This window comes from Synchiropus splendidus, chromosome 4 (assembly GCF_027744825.2).
Source record: "Synchiropus splendidus isolate RoL2022-P1 chromosome 4, RoL_Sspl_1.0, whole genome shotgun sequence".
Classification (NCBI taxonomy): domain Eukaryota; kingdom Metazoa; phylum Chordata; class Actinopteri; order Syngnathiformes; family Callionymidae; genus Synchiropus; species Synchiropus splendidus.
In genome coordinates, this window is record NC_071337.1 from 16,100,827 (window position 1) to 16,128,214 (window position 27,388).

Consider the following 27,388-nt stretch of genomic DNA (forward strand, 5'->3'; position numbering starts at 1 on the left):
CTGATGCCTTTGTCAGTGTTAATAGAGGCTAGCACCTTTGCCACCTGGCTCGTGGGTACGCTTCATATTCTGACACCGAGCTGTAAGAACCGTTCCTGAGATTTGACCCAAGTGACAAGCCTTCACCCGTGACCATGTGCGTCATGAGTTCTGGCTGCCTTTGTTTTTCACTTCATATCTAGACCCTCACAAACTAGGAACAGTTTTGGAATCAGAAGTACAACATAGGGGAAAGCTCTTTATGTGGCTAGTTAACCCTGAATCTTACACTGTAGTCCGCTCAACTGAACCATACCAAAATCCATTCTTGAGAAACCATCTAGAAGAATTGTAAAACAACAGCTTTCAGTGAGCAGAGCCTAAATAAAAATCAGCGCTCTGAAAGGTGCTATATAAATATAGTTGGTTATATTCTTGTGCAAAACAGAAAAATATCCTGGAGAAATCTAGACATGATCAATTGAAGAGGTTTCTATAGTTTGAATTAAAGGGAAATGTAAATGTTGTTGCTCCTCTTTGCCAAAATTAGCAGAAAAAAAATCATAATTAAGTATTGGCATTTTTAGATCATTGATACTGTGTATGTTTAATGAGGAGGGTTATGTAACACAGAGAAAATTTCTTAAAATGTATTCATAAAGTGTCTCACAATATCCAGTGTTAAGACTTAATAAAACATCATGTCTTATTTTAGAATCACGATCTTGCTGGAGTTGCTTTGGCTGGAGACGGCTGAATGAAATTAAATAGTAATAAAGAAGAGTATAATGCATTTTTCAAGGCTTTAAAATATGAAAGAGTACAAGTTAGAGTTGTTCCCATTTATTCACAGTGAGAAAATACAAAAAACATAAATGACACAATGCCTTTTCATAACCTCAGTCATCATGTCATTGTTGTGCCCCCGTCAAGGTTCCAGAACTCAGTGTCCAGATTTCATGTCGAGTAGCAGTTACATGTTGTTTTTTAACATGAAACAACTGCTGCTGATGATGGTGTTGTAGTGTATAGTGATTGAAACGGTGAGTTAGTCCAAAACATAAACTCAAAAATAAGATCCAGGTAATTGTTCCAGAAAAATCATCTGACAGCAGAATCCTTAACAGAATACCTATACCTACGAATACCCCCCACCTACGTTTCTGTACGTAACGTAGGTGGGGGGTATCTGGATGCCATTTGTGTAGATGAGACTCTTCAAAGTTTGAAATACTTTAATACCTGTCCTTGGAACTAATTTGTATTGCCTCATTCGCCGCTTTTCCACAATGTGTAACGCTTGCACACACAATACTGTGATCTCTTAATCTCAGGCTTCACGCAGATGAATACTCGTTTTGATTAATTTTTGAATTCTAACATAAAAGGAGCATAGTCAGTGCATAGGTACCTGCCAAACAAGAGGTCTAATGGAAAGCATTAATATGTTCAGATAGGAATATTCTGTACTTTAAAGATGCATTTGCAACATTGTTGTGAAGTATTATGAATGATGGTCACATATCATCAGTTGCTGGGTTGTTTCGTACTGACAACATTCCAAATTCAAAGAGTCACCATTGGTTTTAAACCCTCATGTAGCACATGTTGGAGCAGATTCCAATACATCTGAGTCCAGCAGTGTTGTTTAAAATCCTCTCCCTGATGCTTTTTAATCTTCTGTGTCTTCTTTAGCCAACACCAATTGTAATCTGTTCTCCTCAGTCGTGGCCCTGAAATTTAGAAACACATTTAACCTTGTCTGAAACTAATGCAAATACCTTAAGGCAGTTTTTTTTATTCATCAATTTTCATTATTTGTTTTGCTGTGTGAAATGCATCAATATTATAGTCAATATTAAATTGTTTCTTTTGATACAAAATAAATACATAAATAAAATCAGAAAGAGAGGATGACACTTTTCATTGAAACACAGCTCGAGCCTCCGAAAGCCACCCTTAAATACTGAAGTCAAGTCCAATTTGACTTGTGTGTCTGTTGTGGAAACCATTAGTGACATTTAGGTTGCTTCTAAAGGAGAGATTGTTATGCCTGGGCTCCACTCTGCCCCGACTACCTGCCTCTATTTTGCTGATATGAGCGTCGCTCAGTGTGCCCTCTGTGAAGGAGCTTTTGATCTCTGCAGATTGCTGAAGATTGGTAATTGTGCCCCCAAAGATAAGGCCGTGGGAATTCGCTCCGGTAATAACTTCATCTTTTTCTAATGATGTTTCATTCTAAGGATAAACTGAGGACGTCCAACGTGACGGTCATTAGACAGATGAGATTAAATCCAAGATGAGCTCCTGGTGTTCGTCTGTCCCGTCATGTTCTTGATCTTTCGTCCACAGTGTGTGTATCGACATCAAACTAGAAACTCTGCCTCAGTCTGCCGGTGTCGCAAGGGATAAAGTCTTTTTCCTTTACCGCTGTTCTTTGTTCTCTGTCCTTGCGCAATGTTATTCTTCTTTACCCGCCTGCTCCTCGACACATCTTTTTAAAAGATCTACTTTTTTTTCCAACGCGTGGGAGTGAAGGGCTGTCTTCCGTCTTTGGGAAAATAAGTAGCAAAAAGGCAGAGAAACATCTCTTACTTATCAGGTTCAATCTATCTGCCTTTCCTTTTCCTCCTGATAGTCAGTTTCCCTTGTAAGACTTTGTCAAAGTTGCATTCGATTTTTATTTTCACTTTCATTTACTTTCCTCCTGCCTCTTCTCAGTTTCGTTATTAATCTCAATCCATTTTGCTGCGTCAAGAAACCAATAAGCAACTTTGTATTAACTCAGCTCCGATTCTCCCACACATCTGACGAAACACGACATATCACAAAGAAAACAATTTGTTTTTCCATTTCCTAGCTCCTCGAGGTCACAAATCACAGTACCTTTAGTCCCCAGAAAATTGTGTTTTCCTGGAACACTGCCCACACTAGCCTTCATCCGATATTCCACCGTTCTTTCATGCGTCTCGTACCCTTTTCCCTGTTCTTGGATTTCAAACAAAGTCTTTAGAAATAGCTTCCACAAAGTTTGGAGCGGACATCAAGATGGAGATGGTGCATATTATGTTGAAAACACTGAACGCCACCAGACACAAGCGGTCGATGACAGCACCGGCAAACTTCCACTGATCAGCCATGCTTTCAGTCTCATCCTGCTCCCTGAAGCGGTCTGCCATGTAGCGCACTTCTTCTAAGATGGCTTGAAGCTGGGGGTCTCCGATTCCAGCTGAAGAACATCCTCCCAGCCCTGCTCCACCTCCGAAGCCCCCTCCACTCGATACAGTGCTTGGACAACCCACAGTGTCTGCATTAGGGGTGGGTGGGGGTGGGGAACTACAAAACTGAGATGGGAGGTGCGGAGGCGGGCTCCCTGCCACTCTAGGAGGTCCGGCAGAGATGTTATTCCTCTGGACAGGTTCTGAGTGTACGGACGACTCCTCCATACTTTGGAAGCCCATGTAAATGAGGTTCCCATTGTTGTTTGCGCTAGATTGCGTGTGGAGGTGAGGGTGTCCTCCATGAAGCGGTCCTGTTTGAATTGGAGCCAAGTTCTGTGGGTGCAGTGGATGGAGAGTGGGGTCAGGAGGGTTGGGGATGCTTCCACTGTGGGATCCCGAAGAGCAGCGTCGCAGGTGTGGAGCACAGGGCGGCCGCTCTGGGTTGTCGTTCTCTCCAGGTCGCTTCATACGTAAAAACCAGGCCACCCACTGAAGAAGGACCAGTCGCACCTTTGGAGAGGATGAAGACATACTATTAAAATCAGGTGACTTGACAGCACTTACCTGGCCATGAAACGCATTTCACATGACTTAAAAACCGCATGGAATCAATAAAACAACTTCATAACTCAAGAATGGAATGGCAAACTAGGATTCCCAGCTTGTTCATTAGGCACGTGGCTATAATGTTGCACTATTTTTAGTTCTATCCATCGCAATTGTTTTGCATCTTTCGCTGATACCATTTTCATGCCACTTGCATAACAGCTTCTGCCAGCCACTACTTATTGCTTTGATGGTTCAGTCGCCACTTCAACCGCCTGTCTGAGAGCTGAACTTTTGCTTTACCAAGTGCTTATTCAAAAAAAAACTCACAGCGCTCACATCTGCTGTTTCACATCATACACAGTATACAATGAAATGAATAAAACTACGTCCATCAATTAATATTTCAGCTGCATCATAAAGTAATGTGTGTGTCACGACAGTCACATGAAAGTTGATTAATTTATTCTCTTATTTTTATTCACTTATTTTTAATTTGGCCCCCTATGAGCAACGATAGGAAGAAAATCTGAATGAACCTATGGATCACAACCAAAATATTTCAGTAAGATCAATGTCTCTTGCCATTGTTGAGTGACATTTTCTTTAGTATTAGTATTATGGGAAACCTTGCTGTTATAATTTAAACTCTTGCAGTGCATTATGGAACTTAGGATATATATGATTTACGGGTGTAATGATTCGATTTGAGGATTTGATTCGCACCACAGTTTGAGGCTGACGATTCACAGACGGTATTGGGTCATGAATGATATGATTCAGTTACTTGAAATCGATTCAGTAGCTTCTTAGCCCAAATTCTAACCTGTATAAATGTGAAATAATGCAACTAGGTGGAATTTTAATTCAACCTGAACAAATGGTGCTGGTACCTTTTGTTTTTGGTTCATAGTAGAACATTTCTGCATAGTTAAAAAAAAACGAACTACTTCAGTTGATGTTTTTTAAACTAAAAGTACAGTTGAAACATTTCTCCAGGTGGATCACCTACTACTTTCATTTTAATGAACAAACAATGGAGCACTCAGGTTTGGTCGCGTTGCCGCAATACTTACTTCACAGTTACAAATCCAACACACCGCGACCTATTTAGAACATCTGTCTTGCAAAATTCCAAATGTTTCCAAAGCTCCGCTTGTGACATCACCGTCACAGTCGCAGACATGCCAAATCCATCGACCAATATTCACGTGTTTGTCATTCTAAAAGTCTGTAATGATGAAATAAAATGTTTTATTTTCCTAATATCGATATTATCGATTAATTATGTTTTAAAATGATGTTAGATGGATGTACAGACCTGGCGAGCACTGATCCACGTGGTTGGATCGTCGATATTAATCGATACGGGTAGCATATAAATGTTGTAGTTCCATTTCATCCGTGAGAAATGTTTGACTCGTAACACTCATGTGTTAGTACAATATTTTCATCAAGTGTTTTAAGTTTAAAGCCCTACACTGTGCTTGCAGTTTCACTTGAAACAGAAAATTGCAGAATTAATGAGAACTGGTAAAAAGAGATGATATTTATGGTAAAAAGAGATGATATATTTAGTAAACTTATGGTTCTGTATCTTTCCTGCAGTATAAGTAGGATCTCGATACGCATCTTCCCACGCATCTCTACCTTCAAGCTAATGAGGTGCAGGCTTACATTTGTGCTGTCTTCAGCCTCATGACTCTCTGCAAAATGTAGCTACACTGCTTTAAGTGGATTTAAATACATTAGAGCTTGATAGAAACATCAAGCCAGTGTGTCTGTCTGAGCACTAAAGATCTGTTGCATAATGGCATTTCCAGAAGATGCCATGCTTTAAAATGACACTGAGGTCTAACATAATTCAAGTATTCCTGCATTTTTGTTTGTTTTTCTCATGCCTGTGACAAGAGTGTTTTCGCCTACAAACATATATTAAAAAGGTTTCTCATAAACACTTCAGATTTCTAACAACCGTTCAAGAATACGCCTGTCTGCATAATAGATTTCATCTCAACTATTGTTTGTGCTGTAGATATGATCGTGCAGGTCTGTTCGAGTCAGTCAAGCTTTGCATTCAGAGCATCAAGACAAAAAAGGAAAAACTTCTATAACTGTAACTTTTAAGAAGGACTCGGCCTTTAGTACACCTCAGGGTTCAGGGAGAATACAAATGTACAAACAAGAAAACTGGGACTCAAGGCTGACTGAGGCTGAGCCTTTACAGCCTATGCCTTCATTTGTGGAGAAAAACTACTGCGGGGGAAGATGCAAGGGTTAGTTGTGTTTTAAACATGTAAACAGAGCAGTGTTTGGATGAAGTCATGTTGCATGAGAGCAAAATGGAACATTAGAATCCAGACGGCTTCAGTAGAGCGTTTGACAAGCCGAGGTCCAGATGACCACTCATTGAGTTTAGGCTGCGTATCTCTGGCGAGTTAGCGGCTCCTGATGTTGTTGCTGTTCGTGACGGGGCTCCAATTATGAACTGCGCTGGTTCGATGACCTCCTGAACCGCATCAATTAGCTTGTTAATTGGCCATTGGACTTGCTGAACAGGCCATTCATCAACAATTTGTCCTTGCTGACTGCCAATACCTACACCATCTGCACTGTCATGCATTCAACACACTTTTAGCATCAATAAGTGCTGACCTTTTTGCTCTCCCGCGAAAATGTCAAGTCATGATTCTATTTGTTGTAGCGCATTCAAATATCAAATAAGTGCATTCAAGAGGTGTTTGGCTGTTTCCCATGCCATGCCTGAAGCGCACAATATACTGGATTCAAAAATGAAACCTTGGCACTGAGCCTGGGTGCAGAAAGGGCTTTGGGCTCGAGGGGGTGGGGATTTTAAAACTCTGTGCTATGTCATTTTGACTTTAAGGATAGGTGTACATGCGACATGCTCACTGTCACTCATGTCACCGATCAACTGCTTGATTCAGATTAATGGCAGCCATTCCAAAGTTGCCAATCTAGAGCAGGTTTGAGGTTTGGCATCATGGATGCCGATTGGCCCCCACTCGATTTGTGGCTTCACACTATGGTGTCAGGCCAAGGACTGGAATGAGAGATACATTCTGGGCCTGCTATTTGACCTGGGAACCATTTTTATTCTTGTGCCAAAGCTATGGTGGTGGTCTGTTCATAACTTCACGCAGCGCATACCAGCCCCAGCTGGCAGAGTGAGTTCTGAAAAAATGATACTCAGCTAAATGAGTTGGCACGGCATTAGAAGGGGTTATTCATATTTACACTCTCCACATCCTCCTTCATCACATCACTATCACATGAACCTCAATGGTTTTCATCCTCTACTTATTTTGCTTGCTACTTGCATGTAACACACTTGTTCCCAACATGTTCCCTGTCACTCCTCTCTGTGTGTCCAACCCTCTCTGACTTTGGCTCTAAACTTCTCTACATGTGCTGTCCCTCTGATATAGTTGTTTCCGATCTTATCCTTCCTTTTCGCTCCTCCACTCCCAACGAAAATCAGAGCATCTTCTACGGACACTTCTCAACTGCTCGTATCGGTGTCTGAGCTACTGTGAGACCATCATGTCCCATTTTTCATGATTTCTAAGTTATTACTTAGTGGAAGTTGTCGAGAACAAATAGCTTTTAGCTAGGATTTTGAAACAGGGCGTCCAAAACCTTGCCCCATCCCTTAACCCCACCCTAACCCCACCCCATCCCAACACGCTTAAACGACTGACAACAACTTGCTTTGTATAAAACAAAAGTGTAAAAATCTATTTGTACTAAATAACTTGGTAAACAACAAATAAACAAGCATCTGAGTCAAATAACAAACGTTCTCAGTAACACATTGAGATGCAGGGGTGGCGGGGACTTTCTAATATTCCTCCGATCAGAAAGCAATGAGTTAGTTTTGTCGACGATTGTTTAAAGTTTGGAACTTAGCTGCTGTTTCCACCTGTCATCAGCGTCTGATATCCCGTCAATAGCAGCGCATTTCCATGCTGTGAGGTCTGGATCACCGCCAGATTATGGAAGTAAACAAATATGCCGACCACGATGGCCAAAATACGCTTGCGAAAGGTTCGAGAATCTGCGAATTTGGATCATATTCAGCTAAATTACCGGGCGGAAACACAATTTCATGTAAACCAGTGAGATGACACAACGAGTTGGGCATTATACCGGTACTAATAATACATTTAAGATGTCCTGCTGAGGAAACAGGGCGTCCGGGTGCCGGAGGGCGTCCATTTTTACATGACGCCCAAGACGCCCTCGAGCCAAAATCCTGGGCGCAATAGTGATCAATCAGGTTAATTCACTTATGAAGGTCTGGATGCAGAGTCATACTGAAAATATAAGCGGAACATTGGATCACCGGGTGATTCACCTTCAGTGAGAATTCCAATGAGGGTCAGCAGTGTGTGTTGTACTGTGTTGCTTCTGACGAGACAGCCTCTCCTGAGGGACCTTCTGCCAGACCTGGATCAGGCTTTCAGTCAACCTTTGGATAGTCTGCAGTGGGATGTTTGCGGCGTGGATGTGGCACAGTGCACTCTGTCCCAGAGGTGCTCGTCTGGATTCAGGTCTTAGGAACACTATAGACAAGTCTACAGTATCAATAGCTTCATCATGCAGGAACTGCTGACACACTCCAGCCCCATAGGCCTGGTCCCAGGAACAAAGCAACAACTTTTACCACTGGTGCCAATCCAGACATTCTCTGGAAAACGCTAGTTTGCTTGCATATTGTTGGTTACTGAGCAACATTGAGCAGTCCCTTCAGTCACCCTTGAAACTACTCACGGAACATCATAATTGAAAAGACTATTATTTTTTCATATTTATGTACATTAAAAAAAAAACTTTTTTGTGTTGTTCTCTTTGCACTTGTTGCTTTTGAAGAAGTTTAAAATGTTTGGCTGTTGTTAATTTACTGTGTGATTCAGTATTCAGAAAGAAACATGATCACATTCTCGCCTCAACAAATTCAAGTTTATATCTATTTATTTTGTTACATATGTGTTTTTAGTACAATTAAAAAAAGTGAACTGAAGTAAATGAGTATATTGTCAATATATAGATTTTTTGAAAGCTTAAAAAAATAAAAAGTTTGGGCTATAATGTGCAGGCCTGTACACTACCTGAGAAAACGTGTGTTGCAGAGACTCATCCTACTGCTAGTTGCGACTGCACTTGTGTAATACAATAACAAATGTTTCGGAGCAGATTGGAGTCTCCCTGGTTGGTTGTCAAGCTACTTCACTCTGAAACAATATGAAGAATTATTTAATCACCCACTCGCCTTGACATATTCAATAAACACCGCACCAGAAGTCCCACGCAGAAAGACAATCAGTTTATCATTATGAAAATATTATACAGAGCCATAATACTGCAGCGATCCACTCACTGAGTTAAAAAATAAGATACCACAAACAACCACGATGCAGCAATCAAATAAGTAAAAACTTCCTTACACTTATTAGTATCAGTCCCCAGCACCAGCAACCGAGTAGTTTACCGATTTTCTGCATGAACAAAATCATTAAAGGAGGCCACAACACGGCTGCTTTAGCTTGCTGTGGATTATTTTTTCATTCAAAGCATGAGCTCCACACATTCACACACAATTTATATTTTGACACTAAACTCTGGAATGATATTGTGTGAAAAAGACTGCGGCATTATTGACATCAAAGAAAAAGAAAATACAAGAATAAAGAATGAGTTAAAATTGAATCCGCCTACAAAGCCCAGTGCTTTGAAACTCAGTCCTGTTGAAGTCTGCACTGAGGCATTTGATAAACGCGCTCAAGCAGACTGACACTGCCGGATGAGTCATAGCCGGGAAAGACGGGGCGGCGAAGAACGGGGAGAGGAGCTGGCACAGGAGCACACATTAATAAAATGTCACTCTAAAGCATATGGGAGTGATACTTAAATGGAGATTAATACCATAAATAGATCATACATATGGGGGTGGGATCAATGATTTCCAAGGCTCCACAGTTTTTAATGCTGATTCAAATGATGGAGAGAAGAAGTTAATCCTCACCCATTTTGGCATGTGTCCTCCGTTTGGATCATGGTGATGGTACTGTAGAACCACCACTGTAGCAACGACAGACATCCCAACAATGATCATGATGCTGGCAAAGTATTGGCCTGGCAGAAGCGGAACAAGATCATTTTCATTTGTGACGTTCTAAAAACATCCATAAAACAGAATAGAACACGTATTTCAACAACATTGAAAACATGCTGCAAAGTAAGATATTGCATTGTCAAATTACTTTTGGACATCAGATCAGAAGGTTTTTTTTGTCATTGTGGGAGTGATGGCGATATTTTTTATGTATTATGATCAAAACAAGGTGTGAAATTTTTGTATATTTTGATAAGTAACAAAATAGATGGAACTTAAAATGCTTAAAACTAACTGAAGGTGATACAGTAATGACTGTTGAGTCAGGTGAAAACTACTTGGAATAATAGTCACACAACAGGATTGGCAGTTGAAGCAGAGAATACAACATGGTTAAATTATTCATTTTTTTGTTTTTATGGTGAAGCACACAGATAATATTAGAGTAATAAATGAGCAGAATTCATAGATGACAGTCCATGTGAAAGTACAGTACACATCTATACTTTGGTTTTGTGTTTGGCACAGCTAAAAAAAAATTTCAATTTTCAGTTACAATGAGAATTGAACAAATGTTGAAGTTGTATTTGTAGAGTGGAGGAAGGGGCAAGGAGCAAGTTTTGACTGTTACGTTTGTCCCTTTTGTGTTTGTGCCCTATTTTGTTCTGTTTTATTTGAGCTTTTTTAGCTGATTTGTTTTAAAAGACAAAATACGTACCTATGAGAGGCACAGAATCAGAAGTTGCCGGCATGATTTCGGCCACAAGCAGCATGAAAACTGTGAGCGAAAGTAAGACGGTGATACCTGTGGAAAAAAGAGATGCAATTACTGTAAGCCTGGATTTAAGGATCCATGTCTGAACCAGGTGTGTCGTCTGGTTTCCTCCATCATGGTTATTTACATGTGCACTTACAAATGAATTAAATGTTGTCAATGCAGACTGTATGTCTACTATTACTATTGTATAACTAGGAAACATTTTCTTGATGGGCACTTTTAATTCATACTTTATATTATGTATTTAATGAACAAAAATATTTTTTGCATATTTGTGGCTTCAGCTTTGGTCTTAAGGTTGAATGAATGTAGTCTAGCCATGTAGACGGTCTTCTGGGGGGGTGTTAACCCGTATGTTGTTGCTGGGTTAGAACAAAAAACTGCTCCCACTGTGGCTGTTTTGTGGATCAGCTTCACACCCCTGGTTATGGTGATGTCAAAAGAAAATCATACATTTGCTATAAGTCAGTATCACGTAATTGTTAACATAGTGAAACTGTAATTTGAGATTGTGTGCTTGAAGCAATACATTTTCACTTTGTTTGGCAAATATTCGAATCACCGGATTAAATCCCTGTGTTCCTAGTATCCTCAGCGCCGGGGCTGCTCTGCCTGAATAGCCTCTCTGTGAGCACACTGCTGGGAATAGTGGCATTCCAACTCCTAGTCATCGTGCTAAACCTCGGCCCAGTTTCACTCTCTCAACGAGAAAAGCCATTTTTGGTGACTGCAATTAAACCCAATAGTCGGTAGGAAACACATACACAATCCGAAACTGGGATAATGAGTAAAAAGTGTTGCAGTTTCTGGGGGGGAAAAAACATAACCGCTGAAATTCTTTCTGGATTCTGATTCTGAATAAATCTTCTCTAAAATGGTGCAGCAAAGAACTCGGGAGTCCCCGCGTGCTCAGCTGGCGTTATGAAGTCACTCTGACACGTCTCACTTAAACTCCTACAGGAGAGATTCACTTTGATGGCCCATTATAGATATTGGAAAAATTAAACTGCCCTCTCCTTTGTCGCTTATAAATGAATCAAGGCGTATTAAATAGCAGCTTGTCTAACCTTGGGGCCGCGGCTGTGGCTCTCTGTGTCTGTGCCACGGAGCCGGTGACAGGGTTTTTCCTGGGAGGCAGCTCATCAATTCACTAGCCTTAATTACATCGATAGGTTAATTGGCTCTGGATAAAAGGCCGGGCTTTTTTTTTTTTGTCCTGAGCAGAAATGCGGCATAATGCATCCTGTATCGAGCTGCTAAACAGATATAGTTTGACAACGGTGTCGCTGCTTCCCATCTCAATCATAATTTCCCAAATGGAATGAATGTAGTGTCATTTAATGAGATGTAAATAATGTACATTGTTCTCACATCAAATGCAGAGAAATTTGTAAATGTGTTTTTGGTATTCATTTATTCATTTTCTGCAGCGTATTCACCTGCTGGGGCGATGTGGGGGTGGAGCCTATCGCTGCTAGAGGACACCCTGGGCAGGTCACCAGTTCATCGCAGAGCACACATACACTCCCACGGACAATTTAGAATAATCAATTAACCCATAAAGGGGAAGCCTGAGTGGAAAAGCACAAGGAGCGCGCACAAACTCCACACTGGAAAGAGCAAGTTGCAATGGAACCACAGACATTACTGCTTTGAGGGTGCGTGACCTACCACTGCTACACCTTGCTGCAGCTGGACACCCAGTCGTACAAATGATATGCTCAGTGACCGAATCTCACTGAAAGGTTACCTTTGCATCAAAATACAATTTTAAATGTCTAAAATGTCTCTGGGTTTCATAAATGTTTACAAAATGGCCACCTTGCTCAAAACACCACCTGTATATTGAAAGTTGCAGGGGCCTGCGACTCCATTCTCACTCAACATCTTAGCCATGCAGTGTCTCATGCAGATTTGTTATTTTAATATGTCAATTACTTGAAATGGATGAAGACTGTGGCTCCCACGTTCCTTTATATACAGTACATGTACTAAGGTGACGCGTCATCTTGCTGACACTGTAGATGAAAACATGGAAAAATGTGGCTTTCACCTTATTTCTCTGCCTAAGAACAATTTAAGAACATTTAAATCATGTATTTGATTTTCTGAAAGGTAAATTTTAATGATGTGGAAGATGTATGTTCTAAATAATAAAATTATTATTTGTGGTCGATTACAGGAAGGAGAATAAGACACACAATTAAAAAAAAATTGAAGTGCAAATAGTAAGGCTGCTGTAGGTACTTTTATTAGTCATCTGATATACTATTAACCAGGATACTAACAGCACTAGGCCTGTCACGTCACTGTCAGTTGTTAGGAAGGGGATCACTTAATCTGATCTCTGTGCTGATTTACAAATATCTTTTTTTTTTACATTTTTAAAAATTTTATTATATGTTAAATTACCTCCTGAAAATAATTTGTGCTTCTCTAAGTAAAGCATTCATAGACATCCAAGATAAACACCCTCCTTGTGGCATCTCAGCAGCTTAAAATTAGATCCCCACAAATATCTCCAGACACTCCCTGTGTGTGTGTGTGTGTTTGTCTGCCTCCCCTCTCCATTTCTCCCTCCTTTGTTGCGCCGTTTCTCATCCTCTCCCAATTCCACATGTCTTTATCAGTCACCTCTCACATCCATTCTTGTTCCTCCCCCTCACAACTCTCCCCTATATTATCCTGCATCCCCCTCCCATTCACCCTCATCCCTTTTTCATCCCTAAACATCTTCAGCCACTCCTTTAATAATTTCTCAATGCATTTTGCTCGCCCATCCAGAGGCGCATCCCTGATATCTCCACACAAACATCCACATGCTCTTTTGTGCCTCCACAAGCAACAACACACATCTACAATGGCATGTCACACACACCAACTGTGGCGGTCCTTTCTTTGCACACACACACACACGTCAACCTGTGTTCACTGCAGCATGCTTGAGGACGCAGCAAAACTACAAGCTCACCGGCTACACGGCTCATTTTGACAGTAGCGTCAACAGAACTCAAAGGTTCCAGATGTTGAGAAAGTTCAGGCAATTTGAAGATTTTTGTCATTCAGTCTCTGATACTCTGAGTTTATCCCCCAAAGTCTAATTATAACCTCTGCCAGGTCACATTCTAAAGTATTTCTCAGCCTGCTTTTTGTGGGCTCACCCAGTGAGATCTTCTCCCCAGAGTCTGCCGGCAGCACAAAGATGAGCAGGGTCATTGAAGACAGCAGCACACAAGGGATGAGCAGATTCAACGCGTAGTAGAGAGTTCGTCGTCGTATCGTAACAATGTAAGTGGCATCCGGATAAGGCTCCTTACAGCAGTCGTAGAATAACTCATTCCGGGTGCCAGGAACCCCTAAATAGAGCCAGACAAAAATACAGAGCTGCAGTCAGGCAAGGCTGAAGGAGATGTGATGAATCGCTTCCGATTCTTACCAATGAGGTCCCATTCTCCGTTGGCCATGTAGCCCGAAATGTCGGCATCATTCACCTGTAGGTCCAGCAACCAGCCGTCGTACGTCCATGAGCCAAACTTCAGCTTACACCGCTGGATGTCGAAGGGAAACCAGCGAACGTCCACATTGCAGGTGCTCATGAAGATCCCTGTGTGTGAAGTGATATGAGTTTAGCATTTGATCAGCTGACTGTTCACCTTTTTTATGAACTTCTGTTCAAAAAGAGATTTGTGCTGGACGCAGAAATCCAGATGTTTGCATGAGAAGCCTCCTAATAAACTGACTACAGTTAACCTTCTGCCTGTATGAAGTTGACAACAGTCCTCCTCCTCAGCCCCTGCTGAATGATCTGCACCCAGTCTTGACTGGACCCATACCAAAGTGCATGTGGAATATTTGAGAAATAATGCTGTCATTTATGGATATATACCTGTTAAAAATATGAGCTTTGTACTGTGCGAAAAGCGTGTGGATACAATTGGTTTCTGAAGCTTGTGAATGGAGCTCTGCTACAGTACCCAAGTAGAAGTGTGTTTAATTTACAGTCTGTGTGTTATGTTAAGTGCTTTGCTCCAAACCAGCCAAACTGCAGAAAGCTAAGTTCCAGCAATGATTCACATCCGTTTGACTCTTTGGCCACACACTGCTGGGTGTTTGAATCACGTGTCCAGCTCTTGAGTTGAGACAGTACTCTCGCACATGACAGGTAACAAGTGCATCTACACTACATACATTACATGAATTTCAACACAGTTTCTATTATTAGGTAAAAATAAACTTCTTATCTTCCATTTACATATTATGACTCACATAGCACCACAATTGACGGTTGTTGTTTTCACGCCAACAGGATCAAATAACATAAAAGTTGGTAACATTTTAGATTGGGCCACACATATTAACTATTAATAGACTAAATAATTGTTTATATACAGTTAGTGCTTGGTAAGTATGACATTGTTTAAAGTGACTATTCCAGGGTAAAAGCTAGTCAGTCTTAAAAAACTCTGTGACTGTTATGCTGCAAATACACATATGAATAAGTGGCTTAAATATGGTAATATATGTTCCCTTATCTAAAGTGTGGCCACAAAGTTTATAACAAATACTCCAACAAATAGTTTCATTTTGATCCCCATTATTTTAGTATTCCAGCCTTCCATGGGAATTGGTTCCCTGTGTAAACAGACGATTGGTTTTAACTTCCCCGAGCGGTTCCTGTGCATGTTGTTGAGCTTGGCCTTTTCTGATCCAGACTGATGCAGTGCCGCGGCTGCCATGTGGAAGCCAGTTCCATTTCTTGAATTGACTAAGTTGCCCTTTTATCATATGTTACAAGAATGTATGCAGATGACACACCAGTGTCGAGTGCTTCCTGAAACATGAACCGATTTTTTTTGGCAACTCACTGGGTTAAGCACCCGCAGCTCTCAAAGACATTCATTATGAGTGTGCCGACATGCAAATGAGCCAGTGGGGTGAACTAAGAGTGGAGCTGCAAGAGGGAAGGAGAATTATCTAATTATCTATCACACTTAACTGTGTTCAACTTCCTCTTCCCGACACTCCTACCCTTGTGCATGACCTGCAAAATGGTTGTGTATGGAAGATGAATGGGTGATGATAAAGGCCTTAAATGAAGGTTTACATGGTGATCATAACAGGCCTCAGTTACAAAGGGCACTGTGGGACTGTAGCCATTGCTGTCCCAGCTCAGCGTTTTTCAACCGGGTGAGTGTCAGGTGTGCCGTGGGAAAATTATCCAAGTTCACCTCATTTGCACGGAGACATAGGTGGGCGATATGATGCTATTAAATCATTACAATTAGAATGTTAAGACGAGCAACCTAGGTGAGGAGATCACATGGATTCGCTGACATTCTTTCTATACTCTGCACTGTAGAGCTACAGTATGTTGAGGCACTGTCCGTCGGTCAAAGCAACGCCGCTGTGGTGCGCGGAGCTCCTCTTCCTACACACTCACAGCGAAGAAGCCAGTCACATGCGCAACATCCTGCTGTTTTTAAACCTGACGGCCTCTCATTTGAGCACACACTTTCAAAACAGAACCATGGAGGGAGTGATCCTTGTCTGACCCGCAATGCCAAAGACTGTCTGCACCACAGAGCTAACAAAGCTAATGACTAACGTGACATCTCAACTTCAAAACTTTATTGATAGTCATAGACAGTCAAAGTTTGCTTGGTGGTTTAAAGGTTGGCGAAAAACTAAATGCGCAACAAAATAAATGTGCTCCCAAATGTGAAGAGAGAAAAATACTTTTATGAATTGTTACTTTTTTATGAAGCAAGTTCAGGCAAAGCATGCTAAGGATTTGTCTGGAAACTCAAAACTACAATGACATCATGTAAAAGAGAAGTGATAAAACCGTAAAAAGTAAGAGTAATAAGTAAGTAAATAAATACATGAATCATGACATATTTTGCCATATTTTTCACCCCTTTCTGGACACATTTGAAACAAATACATTTTCTGCAATTTGTTTCTGCAAGTGTGTCAGAATTGAATAGGGATTTTGTATAGGACTTAAAGCACAAGTGCGTGTTGGCCGAGGTTCATTTGGTGGTGTGCCGTGGCATTTTGTCAATGAACCAAGTGTGCTGTGACTTGAAAAAGGTAAAAAAAAAAACGCTGCTCTACTGTACCTCTGTCATGTGTAATGTGTCTAGTGTCTATTGTTATTAGCCAATAACATAAGCTCACTCCAACAACTAATACAAGTCCCAACTATCTCAGCAAACTTATTTTTTGTTATCACTCCAGACATCAGTAGAGAGAAGACAGTCCTTTGATAATTTTCTGAACGGTGAAGCAATTCTTATTCCAAGCATGCTACTCTAAATCGCTGACAGTTGACACTGTGATTAGCATCTTGGGATTTTGGCTTAAGTAATGGTCTCTCATTGCGCATTGCAATCCAGCGATATATAGCTGTCCCTTTTTCATACAGTTGATGCGGATGGTAGTGCTGCGGTCTCTAGCTTCTTAGCTCAACGATGCTGAGGAAGCCCTGGTCTACAGTGGCAGTTTGGTGTCTTAGCAATGATGGTTCATTGCTAATAAATAAGGTGTGACCAAATACTGCCGTGTTTCAGGTAGCTGGAGCCTCAAGTTAGTGTTTTAAAACGTAAAGGAAATGCTCAACCTGACAGCTACAACAGGGATAAATATCCATAATATTGATTTGCCCACTTAAAAAGTAGTTCCCTGCTCTCATGCATATCGTCTTGGCCGCTCTAAAGGTATAGTGCTTGTGTATTGGGTATCTTCACACACCTACACGCATGCATACAATTGGATTTACTGCCGGAAAATCAGGAGTTCCAAAAATAAACCTGCTACATTGTGGAGTGTGAAGGCTGTTGCTGTTGACTCAAAGGGTTGTGAGTGCACACAACAAGAAATACCTTTGCACTGGAGATGCCTGTTTCTTTCCCCCTCCTTCTGTGGATGCAAGAGGAGGTGAGAACTGGGATGCATCTTGTGAATTATTCACTCATCCAGACGCTTGATTTACCTCCCGCAGCCTGCAGACCCGCTGCCCTATATTTGTTTGTTGGAGTGACACCAGGAAGCGTCTGCATGCTGGCGTGAAGAAATGTGCCGTCCCCAAAATATTCCTTCCGTTTTTCTGTCGCTCTTAGGTAATTATTTCAACGATATCAAAGCATTTTAGAGAAAACCTGCTGGTGTCTGAGGGCACCAAGAGTGTTTTTCATTCCCTTAAGTGTTTAAGAACAAGATTGCTGCTGCTACATCACAGTCAGCATCGCTCTATTAATAAACTTGGAGTGGAATCCACTCAACCCAAAATCGCAGACTTTTACTTTTAGGCTGTTGGAACAGTGGTGACACCAGCAGCGACACCCGGGTTTAACTCCTGAGTTTGCAGTAATCTGGGATATAAAAAACGTCCTGAAGAAAACCCAGTGGAACTTTTACTCTGGCTGTTTGAGGGCAGACAGGAAACCAGAGGATGGTCATCTCTTATTTAGGAGCCTTTTTAATGTAAAAGGCACAAGTGCCATGCAGTTCTGTATGGATGAAACACAGATGGCGAGTGAAGGATAGACTGTCAAGGAAAAGCAATGAATGAGAAATGAGAGGACTAAGTGATGTTGACAAAGGAATGAAGAGCCAGTAACACACCTGGAGGTTGATATTCAGCATAGCCACTGGAGTTGACCAGAACATTGGTCTTAAATGTGGAGTCAAAGTCGTCATCTGCACTGAGGAAGTACAGAAGGAGCGTGAGGAAGAATAGAAACGCGTGTGTGTGTGTGTTTGTGAGGGTGAGGGCGTGTGTGTGTGGTTACCTGTTATAGAGAAGAATGTCTGGTGTCCAGATTTGGTCAGTTGTAAATCGAAGGTTTTTCACTCCAGGGTGTTCAGTCTGGTTCCACTGGAGATAATGATCATACCAGCTCTAATACCCCCACACACACACACGCACAGACACACACACAAGAAGTCAATTTAATTACAACGTTCATGCATGCTGTGCTTTTCTCCCTTTGAGTGTATTTGCTGATTATATGAAAACATTGTTGCTTAAGCCTGTAATATATGGATTAATGTTTCTCCTCTGCTGTATCTATTGAACTATTATTAATGCAGCCATGGCCATATACGCCATGGTCACAATTGCTCCCGCTATTTCTGAACCAAAACTTGTTTTAAGTACAAGATTTGACTCTACTGCATCCCGCCTTCAGCTCACCTTCAACCCACTTTAGCCAATGGGGAACATCCCCCAAAATATTCCGATGGCTCACTCTGAAGGTTTGCCAGAGCAATGTTGTTGTTTTTTGTTTTGTTTTGTTTTTAATATCACCTGGGGAATCTGAAAAACAGACCAATATCCAGGTGGACATCTAATACTGTCCTCTTTCTTTGCCACGTATCTGTGTTCATGACCATGTAAATAATACTTTGTTGTCTAATGTGCATAGATATGTCAACATTTCTCTTCAGAACAAATATAAATAGCTTTAAAAAACTAAGTAACATAATAATGTATGTCTCCAGCTGATGCTAATTAAATTAGCGGCCATTTACCGCCAAGTTTCTGTCTGGGATTCAAACTCAAACCCCTCAAGTCTTTCATCCACATTGTTTATTTGAACATGTTTTGAAAAGCTGTTGGCCAAGTTTTTTTTTTTAAAAACCAAACAAGTTAGCGAGCAGCAGCAGATTAATCCAAACATCCCTGGAGGTCTTACCATGCGCAGCCACATGTTCGAGGTGAGAACTTGGTTCTTTTCATCCTGCAACACATGACACAACCATTTTTACATTAGTTCATCTGCTCCCATGGATAAAAAGAGGTGGATATCTCTGATGTTTCACTTGACAGTGTGTGGCTTTGCTAGCGTGTCTCAAGTGTCTTTGATGTTTCAAACCGCTAATTCAAGAGGGCAGGCAACAGAAATCTTTTTCTTGCGAGTGTTGTTGTTGTTGTTGTTGTGCTTTAACATGAACGTTGGATAGAGAAATGTTCACATCTGCTGTGATTCACCAGGGCAACACCAGAGGGGAAGCCCCTCTGAGGATGAATAGTGGATTTAAAATCTCATCAAGTGATCAAACACCGGAGACGTCCTCTGTCTTTTCTCACTGTCTCTGTGCGGATTAGGAATATGAATATTAACGTCATCTGGCTGAGAAGAAAACCCACCACATCCATGATCTGTATCAAGCTGAGAGTAAAGATGACAGTGATCGGGTGCGAGTCGTTTCCCACCGGCCGCTCCATCCGGTTGTAGTCTTTCAGAAGGTTCTTCAGCAGGTTCCGCTGGTGTGGACCCTGAAGCGACACTGAGACGAAACAGATGCAAATGAATGGAATGTAAAGACGAGGATGCTTGGCCGGAGAATTTTCCTGAGTGTGAGGCTATAACATGGAAAAAAAAACATTTGTTTTTTGCACAAAACATGTTCATACAAAGCTATGCTTCATGTTGACTAAATATGTTACATGAGCACTGACTGCCTGCCTCAGTCAGTCAACAGTTTCCACTAAAATATGCTTGTATAAGCAGCGTTTACAGACACGATGATACCAAGGTGCAGCCATCATTTCATTCAAAATTAAAATTCAATAAGCACCCTGAGTTGAGAAAATGTCAATATTTTTGTGAAACCAGTGTATTGTAATAATGATTTTGACACTGGAATCTGTATTCCAGACAGAGACTGTCAAATGTCTAGTTCTGCTGTGAAGGTTTACCACAGTAAATGTCACACATGTGGCAATATAGCTGAGTGAGTGTGAGGTTGCGTGATGGAACCAACTCTTTCTGTGAAGTTGGGATCTGTTTGAAAAATCTGTGGAGCTTAGTAGCCTCTCATTCATCATCATTGGAGGTGGTTTTATTCACAGAGAGGCCTTTGACCTGAGTCACAGAAGGTTCTTGCAAATGTAAAAGGATTTGAAATTGTGCCATCAGTCACGTCACATTCTCTTATCACAGAATCAACCGTGATAAAAAGGTTTTTGTGAAAACATTTGAGATGCACATGTATTTCGGGTAACAACAGACTATCCCAGGTGTGTCACATGGTGTCTGATGGGGTATTAAAATGCATCATTAAAGCTCTTCTGTTGGGTTTTCACAGTACTTAGGACCTCAGAGACCTCTTGTACGGATGCTACCATCTCAGCTTCCATTGGTGCCTTCAAGTAGTTCATTGCGGAGTGAACCTCTCTGCCAGGTTGTCATAAAGAGGTCTGCACTCTGAAGCATCTCAAAACTCCCAGTCCCTTCATGGGGGCGAAAATGTTTTAAAGTCAACATTCAAATATTCAAGGTCACTTTTCACTTAATATAATAAGTGATGTAATGAAAATGATTTTTTTCCACATTTCTTTTCCAGACTTAATGCAACAGAGCCACCTTCTCCTTGACATGATATGAGTGTATTTTAACCTTCTCAGAGAAGATAAAATATAGGGAGTTTGCGCAGTTTTGCTGGAGTGTCCTTACACTGTGGAAATGCAAAAACAAATACCTTTGGATGAAAATGAATTATTAGTCATGTGACCAGTTCTCATGGCAAAAGCTCTCGCAAGAGTCAATTGCAAAGATAAGTCTCATTTAAGTAAAGCCTGTCTTGCCAAGTAGTCTTGAGTGACCTAAACATCTATTTGTAGTCTGCTTAGTTTAAGTGACTTCAGGCTTGACTTTCTGTGGCAGTTTGTCCTTTCCACACCCCCATACAACAGATATGCAAGATTGAGGGCTCTATCGGGAGGATTTTCAAAAACATAAGCCATTTTTTTGTCGGTCAGAGACCCACACATGAAGATGGTAAAAAGAATCTGTCGTTGACTGATGCTATAAGTATGTAATGCGCCCCGATAATCTCATCGCAGCTTGTGTCCATGCAGCGATCGAGGGATCTCGCATGATCAACAAAGTGGAAACACCACAAAAAGCAGAAAACACAACTCGCAACATTGATATGTGTTTTGTTCAGGGCTGCACCAATTGATCGGCCAGGCCGATTTCTCGGCACCGATATTAGCATTTTTGATGTCATCACAATAAGCCAACCAAATGACAAACATTTTATTATTTATTTCAATAATGCTATTTATATTCATACATGATGAGCAATATTACTCTATAAACTTTAACATCACAATGTAACAATGACAAAACAAAGCAGACATTTCTGCAGGACGTGACACTACTTGTTGTGAGGCTGCAAAGTAGACCTGCAGCTGCACACGACAGAGCCAGCCAGTCCAGGAAAGTGACAACCGTATTGCAGTTTGCAACGTGTGCACCCACACGCCATTGAAACAAGACGCTTGGCCTCAAATCACCGCACCAAATCCAAGCGCTACCTACAGGCTAACGACTGAAAGCTAAGCTGACCAGAGTGAACCACAGGCGAAACCGATTCTAATGGAGTTTATTGTTTTTGGACGAGCAGCTGAGTTCTGTTAAAGGGAGCGGTCTGTCAGGTTATATGGCAACATTCCAGTATTCTGGCATGTTCATTGTACTTTGCATTTTGTATTGTTAGTTTGTCATTTATATGCTTTATAAGTAGGAATGTTTTATTTTAATGAATCTTTAAAAAAGTGACTTGTGTGTGACTTAGTTCAGAAAAAAAGATCTGCAAACATCAGTGTCTGCCTTAATTCAACTATCTGTTACATAGGGTCAGTTTCCATGTAACTGAAATCGCGTCAGCTTCACATTCTCATCTTGAACCTGAGAAGAGAATCCAGAGGGGCACAGGTCAGCCCAGCCTGTCCTCGCAATGACTCTGCTAACCATGCTCGATACTCGTAGTGGGACCGTATTGCTCCTCACCCTCTGTGTTAAACTATTTTCTGAGGTAGACAGTCGCGAAAAATAGTGTTCAGTTCAATGAATTTCTCATCTGGTTCTCATGAACCCAATCTTATGTCTCGCCTCATAAGATGAGGGTGTAAAACCAATGTCATTATATATGGAAATGTGGAGATTGGGGAATAAATTAGTCCACATAACTGATATTGTGGCCTTCATCTGATCCCATAACTTTCAAGTGTGTATTCTGCCAACATTACTCCAAAGAAACAAAAACTTTTTTGCCCTGACTTTAGTGGTGACCTGACATCTGCGGTCCGTCGCTGGTCTGCCTTCACTGCTCCCTTTTCCTTTTCACTAAAACACGTTTCCTTCTCGACAAACTATAGCTTTCACAAACTTGAATTATTTAACAGTGTTCTCCTCTCACGTACTCGTGAAATCCCCGCAGCTGAATATTAATAGTTGTCTCTGGTTCCAGACTGTGCCGATAAAGAGGTTGTTTTCTCCGCAGCACCGGTGCTCCTTCATGTTCTCTCTGAGGGTCGACTGTGTGTTTACATGCAACATTAATATCACGTTGTTACTGATGATCTTGTTGTCTTTCTGCCTGCTTGTACTACAGGTTAGTCTAAGATAAGAAAACACCTCTTCCTAGGGCTCTTGACTTTTACAAGGGCACTGGAGCTCTGCCATCAACCTGAGACTCATAGTAGAATGAAGACTGTACGATAAAGGAGTCACTTGAGGTAGCTCATACTCCAAAGGATTTCTGTGACTGTCAGTTGAGAAGTGTTCAGGAATGTGTTATAAGCCAAAAGCCTCAGTGCTACCTTCCTTGACTTTAACTGTCCTCTACAACAGTAAGTAAGACAAGTCATCTGTGGTTTTTCTAGGAGGTGTCTTTACAGCAACGAAGACAAGTGACAGAGCCAAGATAGAAACCAAAGAGCTCAGACTATAGATGTTATGAAGAAGTCAGAGTGAAAATCTGAAACTGAATATGAAGAAATGAATGAATTAGTAAACTGGCACTGCAAATATCCGCTTCACCATAGCAACCAAAGCCCTCGCGTTCATCAAGTCTTCAGTCAAATGTCGCTCCAATTTCATCATTCTGACTTCTTGTCAAAGGCAAACGTCGTAACTTATTACTAGGGTTTTTCTTATTACCGGCAGTAATTAAATTGACTGCTTTTCTCATTCGCCGAGAGAAAACAGGGCCCGGGGTGTCAATCAGAATACAATAGATAAGTTGAAAAAACAAGAGGCAGCAAACAGCAGACAGTCAGGGGCAGCAGGAGAATATTCAGTCAGCTTAATCCAGTTGGTGCGGGTGGGAGACCTTATCAGGCCACAATTGGGCCTAATGAATGTATAATTCAGTTAGTCTGAAATGCTCTGAGGTAATACTCACATAAAATATTGAGTGAACCGAGGGTGGACTTATTTAGAATAAATCAGATGGACAGGAAAAGCAAGCCAGAGTGAAGAGGATCATGAATTGTGATGCGCTTCTTGAATTTATGGCTGGGTGGACTTCCCCATCTTAGGCTATTTAACTATACATTTTAAAGAAAGGACTCAAACCGGAGTCTTTTGGCTCAACGGTTTATCGAGCTCCGGACATGACAAGCCCAAATCTCCCCTGACAACCTCCTGGTGCTCTTGCTTTAGAACAGACCACTGGGCCAGTAATCGCTCAGCATCTTAAGAAACATCTCACAGGCAGGGAGTGAACTAGCAGCACCTAACTAACATGCAGCTTTTTTGCTTACAATTGGACCAGGCCAGGGCAAAGCGCGACCGGGGGCCACATGTGGCCCTTTGCTTGCATTGATGTGGCCCTTGTGAAGTCAGAGTGAACCTATAGAATAGGTGTATAAAGCAGTCTAATGTAATCTATTCTAACCTAAAAATGGCCTAAAATTATGCCAAAGAAATATTTAAAAATGCTAATATATGTTATATGTATATGTATATTTTTTCCACACACTATTTCCATTTACACACACACACACATACTTTATTTATGTATGTATACTGTATATATATATATATATATATATATATATATATACTCTTTTTTTATTGACCTTTAGTGTCTTTGTTACTTGAATATTTTTCTCTCAAAATGTCCCAGCCTTTTAAAGCTTAATTTTACTCCTCCTTTCTAGGTTTTTTTTTCTGAACAACCCTGGTGAGGTGTCCAACATTGACATTTTATGTGTTTTGTCAATCAGACTTGCTGTATTTCCCCTCAGGGCCGAGTCCTCGCCGAGGGCTGGACTCCTCAGCATATAGAAAATAATCACATTATAAACATGCTCAGTTCGGAACAGTGCTGCTGTCTTCAAAACAATCCTGCGACATGTCAGGCTCTGTCAGAGATATTTCACACCCTCACGATAAACTCCACCAAACAAATCTGCTTGTTTTTCAAGTCCACACTGCTGACCTCGCTGCACCCGTCAACACATGGACCAAACAGAATCTATGAATACGTCTCCCGACATCGCAGTCAGTTTCAATACAAAGAAAATGAAAGGAGAAAAGAAATGCTGTAAATAATTCAATCAGTTTATGAATGACTTATATATGAGTGTTAATTATGCATGGATGACTAAAATGTTACTAAAGCTTACTAAGCAGCTCCATGTTGTCCCTTAAATTGTGCGAAGCCAGTCACCAAATAAAGCCCACAACAATAGGACAGCAATTGAAGGCTCATTTCACATGTATATAGAACAGATGCGCAGCGACTCTCCAGAATATGTCTGAATACCTCTGTTGAATCTCTCCGTCTGGTGACCGCTCTACTTCAACCACATTCATATTCACACACGAAACCCTTTATTGGTGTGTTAGCAACAAAAGCGTCTGAAAATGGAACCGTTTTCGGAGCGAAATACAGAGGTACGGATGTATTGGGCAGCATAGTATGTGATGGTCATGGTGCCAGGCAGGTCAAGTCGGTGTTGAATATTGACCTCTGGCTACACAATGCCGTCTCATTCTCATAGAAAAGGAACCACAAACAATTAAAAGGAGGCATTTTAAGCCTGCGTGAGCTGCTGCACTGTGGAGACTGAAGACGCCCCCCTTTCGTCGGTGTGTCAGTGTAGCACGGCGGGAAACTGTCCAACACGTCTGATTCTCCATCACTATATAAAAGCCCACTCAATCATCCTCACTCAATCTACCTGAATCCAAGAAAAAGAAAAGCGCCGAGCTCTCGGCAGAGCCTGAGCAAATGGAGGCTTCTTGAATGTGCACTTGGTTTGCTTGGTTTATTTTAAGATTCCCCTCAAAAAAAAATAATGTTCTGCCCTGTTACGAGAACAGCCAGAGAAAAAGAGATTGGTGTGCGTGAAGGGAATGGAAATACAGACAAGAGGAGAAAAGGCTTAAATCGCGACACAAAATCATAAATGGTGCAAGCAAATAAAATTTTCAAAAATGCGCTCAGTGAGTCATTTCATGCTGTATTGTGATTGGTGTGTTTTTGGTGTGAGTCATGGTTGGTAATCTAATGTTTGTGGGACTCAAATCTGACGCTGTGGTCGACAGCACTGCTGTCTTTGCTAGAAAGACTGGTGTTCTCGATTTAGCTGAGACAGTTCATGCAAAGTATAAAGAATAAAATGTGACATGATGGCAGGCTTTCCAGCTCGGTGTGTCACTGGAGCTTAGCTTTTCCCTCAAGAGCGAGTGTCTCAATTCAACTACAAAAAAATGCATATCTTCAAGTTGATTTTTTTTTTCTCTTTCGACTGAAAAAAATAGCTTTTCGTTTAGCGTCAACTGTTGCATTGCATTGTGGGACAAGTGGAGTGAGTGGTGAGCCCATGACTAAGAGACATTATGAAATCATGTCGCAGGATATGGTCTGTGGATCTTAAGTTTTGATCTTAAGTCTTAAATAACCGGGAAGTGCATCACCTTCTCCCCTGACGCCACACGATGAAAGCATCTCTCGATTACCTCAGAGTCATTTCTTAGACTGAGATCAAAGGAAATTGCCCACACACAGTTGAATTGAAGGTTTCATGGCCAATCAATGGAGTGAGATCTTAGAACCTCATCAGCTGGCGCCATGTGACATGCAGAAGCGCTGGAGATCATCCAAGTCTCCTGAGATTGACATGGTGTGTCGATGGATGTCAAACAGAACAAGACCCAATCGGAGGGAGCACATTTCTGTGGCTTGTTCTTTTGCTTCTAAACGTGACGTTTTACTGTTTGCCGGTAGAGAAGTTGCAACCAGTCGCTGGAGTCCTTTGACTTCTGGCGCAGCTCTTGTTTCTGAGCTTATTTTACAGCATGTATTCATAACAGGTTTCTTGACTCAAAATGTTTGTTTGTAGGCGTTTTGGCATTTGGAGATGGAACGAAGGGCATGAGGTAGCAGCGGCTTCCCTGCACAGCCTGGACGTCACATTCACATCCAGCTAACGTTGCTCATGCAGCAGAATCAAACCTCCATCCAATCAGCAAGTGTATCCAAAAAGGCGATGAGCGGCACAGGCAAGCAAACAGGTGAATCACTTCCTCTCTCTTCTTCGGCGCTTGGCTTCCCAACCCAACATCAGAGACAGCCATTGCACTTTGTTAATTAAAGAGACGCCTTGTTGAAACTAAGAAAGAGGGAGAGGGAGAGGGAGGCAGGCGGCTCACCGTGGATCAGCGCTGAAAAACCAGTGAGAAGCAAAGCAGCTGAGTTCCACATCCTGGTGTTGAGAAGCGGCGAGGCACAAGAGGAGACGCTCCAGCTGTTTAAAGAGGAGGAGGATGAAGGTTGAGGAGGAAGAAAGAATCAGGAAGATGGTGGAAATCCCCTGCTCTGCATCCACCAAGCATCAGTGGGCAGGAGTGAGAGCATGTGCTGGAGGAGAGACGAGAGAGAGAGAGAGAGAGGAGGAGATGTGAGCTATCTCTGTTCTCT

General features: G+C 41.5%; 2 protein-coding genes across 5 annotated transcripts in view; one reads left to right on the forward strand and one right to left on the reverse strand.

Annotated features, from left to right (window-relative positions):
• LOC128756946 (small conductance calcium-activated potassium channel protein 1-like) overlaps window positions 1–27,388 on the forward strand; it is a 54,982-nt gene that overhangs the window by 8,936 nt on the left and 18,658 nt on the right. For all 3 annotated transcript variants that reach the window (XM_053861835.1, XM_053861836.1, XM_053861837.1), the window contains exon 2: window positions 26,811–26,982. The gene's annotated coding sequence lies outside the window, so the exon portion shown is untranslated. The remainder of the gene's footprint in view (window positions 1–26,810; window positions 26,983–27,388) is intronic.
• On the reverse strand, window positions 828–27,307 carry chrna11 (cholinergic receptor, nicotinic, alpha 11). Of its 2 annotated transcripts, none has more exons than XM_053861839.1 (10): window positions 27,121–27,307; window positions 19,815–19,954; window positions 19,360–19,404; window positions 18,454–18,563; window positions 18,287–18,366; window positions 14,097–14,264; window positions 13,822–14,016; window positions 10,601–10,687; window positions 9,793–9,848; window positions 828–3,710 (listed from the first exon to the last, which is right to left on the reverse strand). In XM_053861839.1, the coding sequence occupies exons 1-10, from the start codon at window positions 27,170–27,172 to the stop codon at window positions 2,976–2,978; spliced, it is 1,668 nt and encodes a 555-aa protein (XP_053717814.1). In that variant the 5' UTR covers window positions 27,173–27,307; the 3' UTR covers window positions 828–2,975. The 2 variants fall into 2 exon arrangements, with proteins under 2 accessions (XP_053717814.1, XP_053717813.1); XM_053861838.1 differs by having other exon boundaries at window positions 9,793–9,902.